Genomic DNA, 13592 nt, shown 5'->3' with positions numbered 1-13592 from the left:
AACTTGAGGCAGAACAGTGACTCTCATTCATATGATATTGGATAGCAAGTACACTGAACTCTTCCACATTTGCAAGGACAGACGGTTACGTCTAGTAACATCACATGCCAATATGTGGCCTAGCAGCTCAAGATATGCATATGCGGACATTGTTGGATTTGATTTTAGGTTGTTTGTCATTGACTGGAGAGACCAAAACCTGTCTTCTGGGAGATAAGCTCTTGCTGACCGAGAGTTGATCAAAGCTCCTATGAATTCTATCATCTGTGATGGTGTAAGAAAAGATTTCTTGCAGTTCACAAGGTAACCTAGCTGGGAAAACAGGGAAAGGTCATACTCTAGACTGTTACAGTCTCCTGCTGTGACTTGCCTCTGATCAGCCAGCCGTCCAAGTATGAGAAGACATGAATACGCTTTCTCCTTAAACATGCTGCCACCCCTGCCAAGCATTCTGTGAAAATTCTCAGTGCTGGAGAGTCCAAAGGCTGCACCCTGTACTGGTAATGGTTGGACTCTACTGTGAATATTAGGTACTTCCTGTGGGCCAGATGGACAGCTATACAGACGTATGCAAGCTGAGAGCCATGTACCAGTCCTGAGCTTGAAGAGATGGAATGATGGAGGCAAAAAGTTACCATCCTGAGCCCGAGATAGCATATGTATCTGAGTCTTCTAGGTCTAGGATAGACTGAAGTTCCTCCCCTTCCCCCACTTTCTTCTTCAGGATAAGAAAATACCAGAAAAAGAAGCCTCTTCCCCAGAAAACTGGTGGGCACCTCCTCTATGGCTCCTAGATGAAGTAACAAAACCACTTCCGCTTGTAACAAGGGTCCCTAAAGAGGAATGGGAAAGGAACAAAGAATGGAACTGTATGGGGTAGCCATGGGTGATGATCTCTAGTATCTGTCTGATGTTACGGCATGAATCAAGTTAGATGGCTTCTGAAAGTTATGATCTTGGGACTGGATCTGATGAGCTCTCAAAAGTCTTGTCAAATTTGTTGATGCATGTTATGAGAGGGGTTCCTTGCCAAGGAAAAGGAAGATTGATGATCCCTGCAGGACTAGGCTTTTTCTGGCAAGATACTCAGGCTGTCTGGAATGGTAAGACCTTTTGCTTCAACTGGGGTTGAGGGCAGTACACTTTGCAGTCTGATGCCAGGGTGTAAATCCCTAGGGAGAGCAAGATGCCTTTAAAGTCTTAATGAGCATAGAGCACTGTCCATTCACTCGTTAAATAATTCCATGCCTTCAAAAGGCAGGTTCTCAATCATGGGTTGAACTTCCTTAGGGATCTCTGCCCCCTGCAGACACAATGCTCTGTGCATCGTCACCACTGTAGCCATAGAGCGTCCACTACAATCTGGAGAATGGTCTTTGCCACCAATTGGCCCTCCTTGATTATTCCTCTGAGCTCTTCCCTGTTGTCAGACAGGATCTTAGACAGGAAGGGTATTACTCTATTCCACATCAAAAAGACTCATATTTGGCCAGGAGGGCCTGGCAATTTGCCACTTACGCCTCTGCCTCCCTGCAACTGGAAGATTTCCTCTCAAATAGATTAAGCCTTTTTTGGTCCTTGCCTTTGGGGGTACTCTTGTTCAATTTTGATTTTTCCTTTATCATCAAGACTATTAAGCAGCCAGGGGTAGGATGGGCGTAAATTACACAAACCCTTTTTGAGGGACCTGGTACTGCTTCACTTTCACTTTACAGTAGCTGTTATCATGGCTGATGTTTGCCACAGGGCCGTAAGGGTCATGCAGCCCTTCATTTATGGGGAATGTGATCCTGGCTGGACCGGACGGTGTCAAAATATCAAACAATTTAGGAGATTTCTCTGGTATGACAGGTGCCTATATTTCCAGAATCTCTGTGATTCTCCTAAGCAGCTCTGGAATGAACTGAAGTCATCTGGGTGCCAGTATCCATGCCAAAGACACTGCTTCATTGCATGATGAAATTGAGAGGTCCTTAGGTGGTGAGACAGGACACTGGTGTTCCTCTGCCCCCAGATCTGGTTCTTCCTAGTTCTTCCCATGTGTCACCAGTGGTCTGGCCAGGGAAACTACGGGGTAGAGCAATCTTTTCCTTCTCCTCAAATGAGCTGGAAATCTGCTTTAAGAGGCATATGAAAGTAGTCCTCAGTAAGCCCAATAGGGCCACAATGGAATACTGTATGGGTATGGCTGTCTTATCTGGTATTGAGCAATCCAATGCCACTCCTGACAAGACGGCAGCTGAGCCCGGTAGGGAGAGCCAGCTAGTCGTTCAATAATGTCACGAGGATCTCAGAGGAGAAGGTCCTCTGCTCAACTGAGATGAGAACATATGCCCCAGTGATGAAGAGGTGGAGTAAGTATCATTTAGGGGTGACACCAAGCTATATAGCGCCAAGATACCAGGCTCTGCACCGGTACTGGTAGATGCCTCGGACGGTCCTAGTTCTACCAATGTACTTCAGACAACCCTGGTTCAGGTGTAGGTTTCGACACTGAAAAGTGCACTGCCAAAACTGGAGTGGTGCCTCAATGCCAAATAGGGCTTGGTGGTTCTCTCTCCTGAGGTTTTAGTGGTCTGTCTTTGTGCAGAGTCACTGACTTCCAAGCTAGGATCTCTGCCCTTGTGTCTGGAGCAGTCTGTTTAAGTGCTGGACTTCAGTACCAGAGGTATCTGTAATGCCAGTGGAATCTCCTTCAGTGCCTATGCCAGTTCCAGGTCTTCTCTCAGTGCATCCTTCTCAGCGACGGTGTCACATGTGTCCTAGATGGGGTACTGGAGGAAGCTGGCTTGTCTGATTGATACCAAGACTCTGATGCCCATCTCTTCACGATCTGAAGGATCCAAGTGATGGAATTTCAACCACACGACCCATGATTTGTGCATTCTTACAGAAAATAACAGATACACCAAGCATACGCTCAGTATATGGGATTCTCCCAAACAAGAGGCCCCCCTTGTGCCTGTCTTGGAACAGAATTAGTCTATCACAGGAAGGACAGGCTTGAAGCCCCCAGGTTTCAAACTCGCCATGTTGAGGGGCCCTGTAAAGGGGGGGAAGGGCTTATACAGAGCGGGTTTCACCATCAGTATTCAGTAAGATGAGTCAATATTGTACAGAGCAGTCGTAAGTCAGTTGGATCAGAAGAGTTCTGAAGAGTTTTTTTGAAGACTTACTTGGAGCTAAGAAATAGCAGGTTGGACGCTCAACAGATTCTGTCTTGCTGCTATTGGCAGCAAGAAGGAACTGAGGGAATGTGATAGCCATCTCATCCTTCATATAGAACACAAGGAAGCACATGGCTCATGAAAGGCCCCAATGGACACTGCTATTCAAAAGACTCCAATCTTGCACATAGTGAGATCCACTCAGACACATACTTGAAGAAGCAGAGACAGTTCCCTCTGCACATTATGGCTAAAATTGTCCCTCTTTATCTCCCCAATCTCACCTGAGTTGCAGCTGCTACAAAGTTTAAATCAATTAGTGTGTTATTACAACACACTAAAAAAGTATAAGTACAAAACAAGACTCCCTGAAATTTTTTTTTTAACTATAAAAGTCTCCTTTTGGCTCTGGCCAGTTAGTTTTGTTAAGCAAGCACACTTAAACACAAGTTGTACAAGGTTCTCTAAAAGACCCTTCAACCAGTGTTCTATTGAATACTACTTTAAATATTTTTTCTTCATTGTAAAGGTAGTGTGACTGAGTGCTTTTTGTATGACGACTCATTTTTCTTTAACTGTTGAGCAGCAGCTAAGCCAGTTCAGAAAGAAGCCTTGCTTCACACGTTCTTCATTTTCTGAACAACCCATCGATCCCTCCCTCCTCTCCTACACTTCTGCCATTGTCTCCATTCTCCTCTTTTCCCACAGCCAGCCTTTTCCTTGTTTCTGTGGAATGCACCCCTTCCTCTTTGCAGTAATTGTATACCTACTTAAAATCTAATGAAAACTTAATTTAAAACAAATCAGAGAAATTGGGAGAGCACCTCACTCATCAACACAGGAACAGTTGGAATATGGAATATTATTGTGATATCTGGTGATCCATAGAAAGCTCTCAGACTGCATTCTGTTTTCCTGTGCATTCTGACTTCCTGATACCTCAAACCTTCTCTGCCTTGGCATCTGCCATTCAATGCCATTGGCCAACCTCACCTTTGGTAGCTCCTTTTTGACAATGCTAAGCCACACTTTCCGTCGGCGGGCATTCAGCTGTTCGATGGTCAAGTGCTTCTTCTTGGACCCTGGTGGCGGTGCATCATGAGAAAACTTTGCAAAAACTTTGGTCTGGTGATGGTGGCGTCTTGGTGACTCTTCTGAAGAGAGTTCTTCATCCCTTCTCCTCTTTTTTTTCACCTTTTTCAACTTGGCTGCATGGGAACAACGGGCACAAGATCAGTTTCTTTTCCTGTCATTTGTGATCCTCCACATCAACTCGTATGTCCTCCCTTGCCTTGCTTTCCTAGCCACTTTATACCTAACAACAAATGGGACCAACAAAAACAGGACTGGTTCAGGAGTAGTTTTATGTTCATCCCATTCTGGGCCCACCAATTCATAACACTAGCTACCTCTTCATTACTTAGCCATTAGACAGGAAAATTATCATATTGCTAGATGATGAGAGCTAGATACACCTCTCCCCAGGGAAACATGCCTGTACAGTTAAAATACTTGGAAGCTGGTATGTTTTTCTGCCCTTGAGTGAAGCTCTAGTCAGACATTTAAAAAGAACAAGATCAGCATTCAGTATAAGTCTCAAACCAAGCTGTTGGTCATTTGAAAGAGATGTCTAGTTATATTTAGTACAGATACTATGTGTTCAGAGGAAACTAACAAACCCTAGGATTGGATAATTAACAAGTAAGCTGCAGAGATTCTGCAAAGCCAAGTACACTAAGTTTCTGAGAGAAAAACATATGTAGCTAGAGGGATGTGCAGGAGGATAGGGAAGGAAGGAAGGCAGGCAGGCCAAAATAACCTCCTTGAACACAGATCAGACTTTCAGTACTTGCACAAGGCTGAATCCACTTTGCATTGATGGTTCACAACCTTCTCTTCCTGTTTCCTCCCAGATTTCTAGCTGCTGACAGCTCAGTCAAGAAAGGAAACTGCATTTCCTGAAAAACATGCATCTGAGAAACTCTAGCTGAGAGCTGTCAGAAGTAGATCTATTTTAATTCACCTCAGACAGCAGTTTCCTAACACATCCCTCCACTTTCCAGACTGTGGTCTCCGTCCCCATAATTCCTTGTTTAGAAGGATCATACTTATAAGTAGAACTATCCAGGTATGCGGAACTTCTTGTGCTTTTCAAGCATTTGCTATATTTGCCAGAACCACAGTATGCAATGATATCTGTTGATTCCAAAACATTACTGAGTAATGAAAGAGATTGTAGGGTATTAGATCTAGAGTGACAGAGACAGGCATAGTCTAGTTGTCAGAGACCAAGTCTAGGAGGCAGGAACTATATCAACTCTCTCTGGAGGGAGCAGATAAGCCACAGCCTGTGTCTTAGGTTCTTTCTATAAAATGTGATATTGCCGATCTACCTACCATCAATGGTGTTGAAGATTAATGTTTATTAGTAAGTGGAAATACAATATGACAAGTCTAGTCACACAAACTCTAGTTAGTAACACAGGGGCGGTTACCTCACCTTTTAATTTTTTTTCATCTTTGAACTTCTTTTTCTTGGGCCCTAGGAGATGGCGCTGTTGTTCATAGTAGGGATCATGTGTGGAGAGTAGCCCTGCACTGTAGTACTGGTATTGCTGCAACTGAAGCAGAAGTAAACAGTTAAGCAACATAACTGCTAACAGCTATAGATGGGTAAACGAATTCAAATATTATCCATAAAGAAAAGTTTGAAAAATGTGTACTCCTCCATATTTAAAACTGCACTGGATTAAGATAGGGTGCCCAAAGTAAAGCCACTGGGCCAGATTTGGTTCCCAAAGCCCTACAACGTGAATTGCAGCCTCCTCACTAGTACAGTAATATGAAAGAACTGTCTGCACAGCCTAGAGATCTCAGCATACAATGCTCCAACTAAATTCAAATAGCCATTTGCTTGGCTCAAATTAGAACCTGCAAGTTAGGACCTATATCGTTATTATAGGCCACATTCCCATTTTATAGCTGAAATCTGCTCTATTTTATGCAAAGCAGGCATAGCCATCAGGCTCCCACCAAGTTGCTAATAGGATGCTTAAAAAGCTGCACTAAATTAAAGCATAGGCACTATAAGAACATGTATAGGATCCCACCTCCTGCAGTCACACGATGAAGTCGGAATCTCAATTTTCATTTTTTTTTAAAAGTAATGTTTCTAACCTTCATGGTTGCAAAGTAAAGAGTGAAAATATGCCCAGTGTAGCCAATGCAGTGTTCTCTGTCAAGTCTGCAGGCAGGCTCCCACAGAGGGAGAAAGCCATATACAGCACCATGCCCATCACCAGAGCAGACTAGGAACCTACTCGCTGAGGGGGATGGGGACAACAACTGCCACATCTTGAAAGGGGTATGGGTCACCACTACCATCAAGGGAAGAGGGGGTCTTCCTGCCTGTCTTGAGTGTGATGGAGAAAAGAGAGGGCCCCCTCCCCGCCAGCCACCAATGAAGGGGCAGGATGCTCCTGCTTCCTTTGGTGCACTCTGGGTAGTAAGGGAGTCATAGCCACCACAGCATCTCTCAGCAGCCAGAGAAAGTGGAGGCCCTGTCTTTGCAGCTCCCAGCTGGCCAGAATTAGTGAGAGTCATTGCAATTGCTCCTAGTACTCAATCTGAGTAACCAGACACTACTGCTTCTCCCTTGGGTGAAGGAAGGACCTAAGGCCAACCCATCCTCAATCTCTCTAGAGGAAAAAAAGAGGAGGGAGTGGGAAGGCTGCACTCTCATGTTTGGGTGGCAGCCAGGGCAGGTATTTCTACAAATGGGTGCTCCCCACTCCTCTGGACACTAACCCAGTAGAGGACTAAGTGTGTGTGGTAGAGACTTCAACGTGCCACTCCATCATAGCTCTCTTGGGGTAGCAATAGCGGGAACCTAACACAGAGTCCTATGCTGAGGTGGCATGAAGGGACCACATACACAGAATCCTCTGCAAGAATGGGTGGGGGCCAAATCCTCCCTCCTCTGAGACAGACTCCAGCCTACTTGAAGACAGGTGTTTACTTGTTAATATCATACAATTACTATAATTGACAGATGAGAGGTGGGGGAAAAAACAAAAGCTCTATTTTTCCAGTTTGTATACTTTGTGCATTAGATAGCATTTTGTATGAAGTCATTCCTACCTAGTCAATCAATGTCCTTAGTTGTTTGTGTGAGCATTTCACACAGCAATTTGAGAAAAACATTTTAAAAAAAATAGGGAAACACAACTGCTGTACCATAAATGCTGCCTGAGGAACCATAGGGCAGATGTAGTACCTGAAATTATTTTTAATTATTTTTTTTTAATTGAAGTGGACAGCATCCCTTTAAGCATGAAGAGGGTACAGCATCTGTTTTTTAATAGTCTAATCCAGAAATTATATCATTTCCATGACTCTACAGACAACAACACAAGTAGAGTGTCCATAGATCAGGCTAGGAAAAGAGTGTTTAAAGCAATTACTCCAAATACAACTAACTAAGATTCAGGTTGTCAAATAAAAAAATATATATAGTTGACAAAACATTTTCAATAGTCAAAAATCAGCACTTCTGAAGTACCAGTCACCATAATAACTAAGTGGTGTATACAAATTTCAGATAACAGGGAAATCTCTGTCCTGCTCTCTAGTTTAGTTGACTTTTTACTTCTGAACATACTGTCAGATTAATCTTCTGCTCCAGTTAACCAGGAAGCTTTTGGAGAAGTAGTGAGACTTCCGGCACAAAAATAAATTTGTAACAAAACTCTTTTGTATGCATGTTCTCTCTTCCCCCTTGGGGACAAGCTACTGAATATTGTGGGTGTTTCAGCTGAATGGTACCTCGAACTATAGTCTGAAAATAACAACAACTAGTGTAATCAGCCTCCATTTTTTTTTTAAAAGGCCTAACGACAATTGTGTTCTATACTGCACTTTCAGGAATATGAATGCATATAGAGTTAAATTGGGGCCTCTTCCCAAAATTTAATATGTGATTTGTAAAAAGGTGGTTTGCCCCTTAAAGGCTAGAGGCTTGAGGCCAACTAACCCTAGTTACTAAGCAGGGATCATCTGATTTTCCTATAAAAGGCAGCAGGAAGCTGAAGGATGGATGCTCGGGGGGAGGGGCTGTTCCCAGCTAAAGGCTGCTGTAGAAGAACTTCATGCAAATAAAATCAGACTCTAAGATCAGCTGCTGTCATTAGACTTATGAAAGTCTGTGTGGAGTATATTTAAGAAGCTCCTTGAAGGGGGGGAAACTGAGCTGAGGGGCTGCTTGCCAGGCTCCCCTGAGGCCACAAGGGGGTGCCGGGAGGAGGCCACTCACTGACAAGACTGTACTGGATGAACAAGGACAGAAAACTGGACAGAAGCAATGAGAAGCTTGGGAAAATCATCTATTTTTCCACCCATTTGGTGGAATTGACAAGGAAATTGAAGTGAGGGCGCCAATTTTCATTTCAGACTCTGGCCCAGCACTATGGTTTGTCAGTATGTAATGTGGAATACAGGGAGTGTTTGCCCTCCACACACTTTCTACTGCAATTCAAATAGAAAGCAAAACAGTTTGGGCAACATTCCTTTAATGTAAGAAAGGATGGAATGTGGAATCAGAAGGGTCCATAACAGTTGGAGAGATCTAAAAGTGCAGTGACAGCAGCAGGATCCCCTCTTCTCCCAAAAGGGGTAGAGAAAGAAGGACAGTTAGTGAGGGAAAGTTATAGGAATTTGTAAGTGTGTGAGAAGACGTGTCTGGAATGTGAAAAGGAAAGCGAAGAAAGGAAAAAGACTGAGAAAAATGAAAAATCAACAAAACCAGGGAGAAAGCAGGGGTGTGGGGGGGAAGAGACAGAAACCTCTGCTGAAAAAGTAGAGCGCTCATGACTATTCTCTCACTGCAGAGAGGCTGTGTGTGGGCTATGAATTGCTGCCTGCGATTTAAAAATACCATTTCAACCTTAACTGCGGCAGCTAGCTATACCAAAATGTATCCCATAACACCTCACTTCTCACACTTGCTGAGTAAATTCTAGTCTCAGGATAGTAGTTAGCTCTGGCGAGGAGGGACATGGGTTTGGGGTAGGGAGAGATACCACCAGTGCACTGGTGTTTGTATAATGTTGGGGGATTCTCAGAATAGGGGATTCTAGAATGTAAGGTCAGCAGCTTGCCCATTGGTCTGTAACTAAATTACATTTGTTTGGATCAAGTTTTAGGTTGTCCTGGGGTGCTGCACAATAGGATGTTTTCCTAGTCTGCCAGAGACTACAGTTCTGTAAGCAAGTTTAAGATCAATTAAAATATTGCACTATATTTAAAAAACAGGGGGGGGGGAAATCAAAGAGTCAAAAATTCGTGAGAAGTGTGTCACATTACGGGTATTTTACCTCTTTGTCCTTGCTGTATTTACTTTGATGCAGTTTCTTATACTTGTGCAATCGCAGCATATTATGAAGCTCCTCACGGCTAAGAGAAAACTCCTCCTCCTCCTCTCCATCCTCATCACTTGGTGAATCCGTGTCACTGGAGTCGTCACTCAGGAGGATGCTCTGGCAAGAGTGAAAGCATCTCTAGTTTAACAACAGCACACCTCACAGTGAATTTGTTACTTAGGCAGAATTCCAGCAGTTTTTTGCCCAATTAAGTACTCCAAAATTGACCCAACTGCAGTAATTACCATTCATACAGTGCTTCCTATTTGAAATCACCAAGAAGCATTTCCATGCAAAACACAAATACTTTTCTTAGTCTGTCCTAAGAAACGGAATGCCTCATATGCAGCCAAAGCAGCAATTACTGCACCATTCTCTTTAGTTATACCACTGATTCTAATTCCTTTTCCTGTATTATTTGATTTCAAAGGGACACTTGATTAAACTGAAGGGGCAGTAAATGGCAAGCATTTTTTCAAGTGTTCAGGTTAACCTGCATATCTTAGTGCTGCAACAGATCAGAAATACCATAGCTGGATTCACAAAAGAATACAGTAAATTTATCACTGTAACAAAGCTAAAAATTCTATATGAAATTTAACCTCATGATTCTGGACATAAGAGGAGCAATGATGAAGGAGAGAAAGGAATGTTACACACACACACACACCCCACCTCTCACCACATATTGCACTGCATAATTACCTTATTGGGATTTCTGCCTCTCTCTGAAGATGCTGGCAACTACCAAAAGCAAAATATCAAATTTGATGAACCTGTGGCCTGAGCCATTATGATAATTTTTCAGGAGAGCATTCCTCAAAGACCAAGCACCATACACTAAGGAAAACATTCTCTCTCTTTATACAAAGCCAGAAGAGCCTTAGAGGCCATACACAGTGAGGTATAAGTTATGTCAAGTCCTAAAACTACTTTACCTTCACTGGGGACCAGCTCCAGAATAAAGGAGCATAAAGCCACCATTCTCCTTTCCCATTCAGACCTGGAGCAATAATAAATTGGGCCTCAGATGTCCATTTCATTTATTTGACCACAGCTCATTGTAATTTGGACATGGTAGTAGATATATTTCATGTTTTTGAACACACACCTCATTTAAATAAACTAAAAATACTATCATTCACTGAGTGTCATCAGTTCAGTCACTATTTCAGAATATAGAGGAGACTAAGACCCTGATCCAAGGAGACCATGACTGCATTCTGTTCTATATAGGTTTTCGTACCATACATTACCATAGCATCAGAGAGCCTTCCAGTAGCACATTAAGCAGTGTGACTAACATCTGTCATGTGTGGTCACTCTCTCACTCACCCTCTCCCCCAGGACAGAACTGAGTGTAGAACATACCATTTTGTTTTGGTAGGGTTTGTTGTTTTTTGGGGGTTTTTTAATCTAAATAAAAGCTGTCCTTCCCCTTAATAATACGGAAACTAACACCAAAGCTTTCTGAAAAGTAGTCAGATTTTACATTGAGCTAATGAAGAGGGTGCAGTGAACAAAAGAGAAGAGACCAAGAAAGTGCAAGAGCTACTTCTGAGGGCATTCTACGCCAAAAAATTAAAAATTCTGCAAAACTCTGCACATTTTATTTGTTAAAATAACACCACATAATCACGCCAGTTTCAATTATTTCGGCAATTTATTTCAAAATATCTGTCAGCAAATATGTCTAATAATACAGACACACAAAAATTCCCCCTGGAGTAGAGAGTTAAAGAAACCACTAGGACAATTCGGTTCCTGTTTCTCTGCCCCCATCCCCCGCTATAGCCTAGCCCGGGGGGAGCAGACAGCCACAACCACTCCCCCCCAGTACCCAATACACCCAACCCCCACCCCCTCCCGCAGCCCAGATCCAGATACACACACACACACACCCCTCCCCAGCCCATGGATGCAGAGGGAGAAACAGCCTGATGCTCGGTCCCAGACTTGTAAGGAGTTTCCTGCACACCGCCATCTCCTTCCTTCTGAACCACTGAGAGGCTTATAGTCAGAGGAAATGTTTAGTGCACTACATTTGATTGGCTGTTTGTGAGGGAAGGGAAAGGAAGAGGGTTGGAGCAGTCTCTTCACCTTGGCTTCACTCCACACCTGCCCCTCTTATTCTCTTTTCCCCTACCCCCTTCACCGCTCCATTTCCCTTTTCTTTCCATTTAGCTTTTCTCTCTTAAGTAAACCCACCAAAAAAAAAAAGAAAGAAAGAAAGAAAGAAAGAAAAAGTGGAACTAACATGACATTGGCTGCCATCACTTTGTTCGCTCTGCTTATTCACTCCCTTTCCACCTACCATATCTGTCTTGTCTATTTAGACCATAAACTCTTGAGGGCACGGAATGTCTCCTACTCCATGTTTGTACAGCACCTACCACAATGGCCCCACCATTCTTGGTTGGCCCTTAGCCACTGCCATAATAAACATGATTAATAATACACAAGTTAATAAATGAATGTGCCATACTTTCATCAGTGTTTACTAGCAGATTCAAGTTTTTTTGTTTTTTTTTTAAAAAGCATTCAGTGTTCATAAGCACACTAGGGAGTACCACCACACAACCACTTTTGTTCCCCAGTCCAGGTAGAACATTCCTAGAGAGTACACCACAATAGTTATTGATCACAGCTCCCCTTTACCTCCAGTACTCTTACCTTCAGCCACTTTCTGCTTTTCTTCAGTTTGGAAAAGTTATACAAACTCCCTTTTTCTGACTTTGGCTCTGTTTAAAGAGGACATTTTATGATGAAGTAAGTGAATTTAAAGAAAAAAACCTATAAATATAAACAAAGAAGCCACCTTACCCCATAGCAAGCAGGAATTCAATCTGATGCACACTCACCTGGCTGCAGTATTCCATTGAGGGAATGTGTGTTTAACATCCCAGAATTTCCTGCTCCAGAAGATTCCCCAAGCAATGAATTTGGGGGCTCTTCTTTAACTTGCATCAGGGAATCCCCAGACTGTGGCAGCAAAGGATTGTCATCCAATCCATCCTCGCTTTCATCACTGCAATAGGACACACAAAAATATGATCACAGCAGGAGAGGAAAACACTAGGGGCAAGGACACCCATAAAAGACATTGTAGAAAATGCAATTTTCCTGTGTGGCACTTGTACTGGAGATTAGGAATTAGGGATTGGAAAGGTCTCAAACTTTCAGCAACAATTATACAATTTGAAGCATTGATTAATGTTAACTTCTTATTATCAATTTACAGAGCAGTGGCAAATTCATGTATCATAAACCTTTTAATAAAATGGTGTAGTGATTTAAAAATATAAATGCAAAGCAAATGAAGTCATAATTTTGCCTTATTATTCCAGGGAGAAGGATCTTGGGAAATAGGAAAATGAGTCTAGAGCAACATTTCATGGAAAATTTTGGAAGAGGAGGTGACAGAAGAGAGTCTGGTAATTGATGTAGGTCTTATGGATGGCCCTCTATTTCAAAGACCATTTAAGCAATCTGGTATAGTGGAGTCTGATATCTTTTATGAAATCTGTATTAAAGGGCATTACAAGTCACTACTCTTTACCTGCTCTATGTATTATATAGATAAATGTGTTCAGCTCTTTGCTGGAAATTTATGGTCTTCAAGCACTGTATTGTTCTCAGCCACATATGCAATTAACTGATAAACCAAGACATTGCACATATTGTCCTATGCTATAAAATTGCACTGAAATGAGGTCTTGTAACCACCCGAGAATTGGAGATAATCAAACATGATACATGCAGTGGATCATCATACCAAAAACATAGAATGGTTCTCAGGCTCATATTCAATGACATTGCCCAGACATATCCGAATAAAGGAAAGGTGGAAAGGATCATATGTTGGTATTTACACCCAAAACTTTGTTAATGTTGAGTTAAGGTTGTAGGTGCTCAGTGCTGCTCTATGCATCTCATGCCCTTCTAGAGCAGGAGAACTCAATTCCCAGAACATAAATGTTAGAAAACAAGCAATGCAGAATTAAGATGA

At 42.6% G+C, this 13592-nt stretch overlaps 1 protein-coding gene across 1 annotated transcript in view; it reads right to left on the bottom strand.

Annotated features, from left to right (window-relative positions):
- Positions 1-13592, bottom strand: part of INO80 (INO80 complex ATPase subunit) — a 117122-nt gene that overhangs the window by 82144 nt on the left and 21386 nt on the right. The window contains exons 3-7 of the mRNA XM_005284688.4: positions 12445-12611; positions 12257-12324; positions 9539-9700; positions 5668-5788; positions 4161-4375 (exon numbers count right to left, since the gene is read on the bottom strand). Of these exons, the coding sequence (XP_005284745.2) occupies positions 4161-4375; positions 5668-5788; positions 9539-9700; positions 12257-12324; positions 12445-12611 (733 nt within the window). The remainder of the gene's footprint in view (positions 1-4160; positions 4376-5667; positions 5789-9538; positions 9701-12256; positions 12325-12444; positions 12612-13592) is intronic.

The sequence above is a fragment of the Chrysemys picta genome, chromosome 4 (genome assembly GCF_011386835.1).
Source record: "Chrysemys picta bellii isolate R12L10 chromosome 4, ASM1138683v2, whole genome shotgun sequence".
Classification (NCBI taxonomy): Eukaryota; Metazoa; Chordata; order Testudines; family Emydidae; genus Chrysemys; species Chrysemys picta.
The sequence above is the reverse complement of the archived record's forward strand: the minus strand, read 5'-3'. Positions and strand labels throughout refer to the sequence as shown.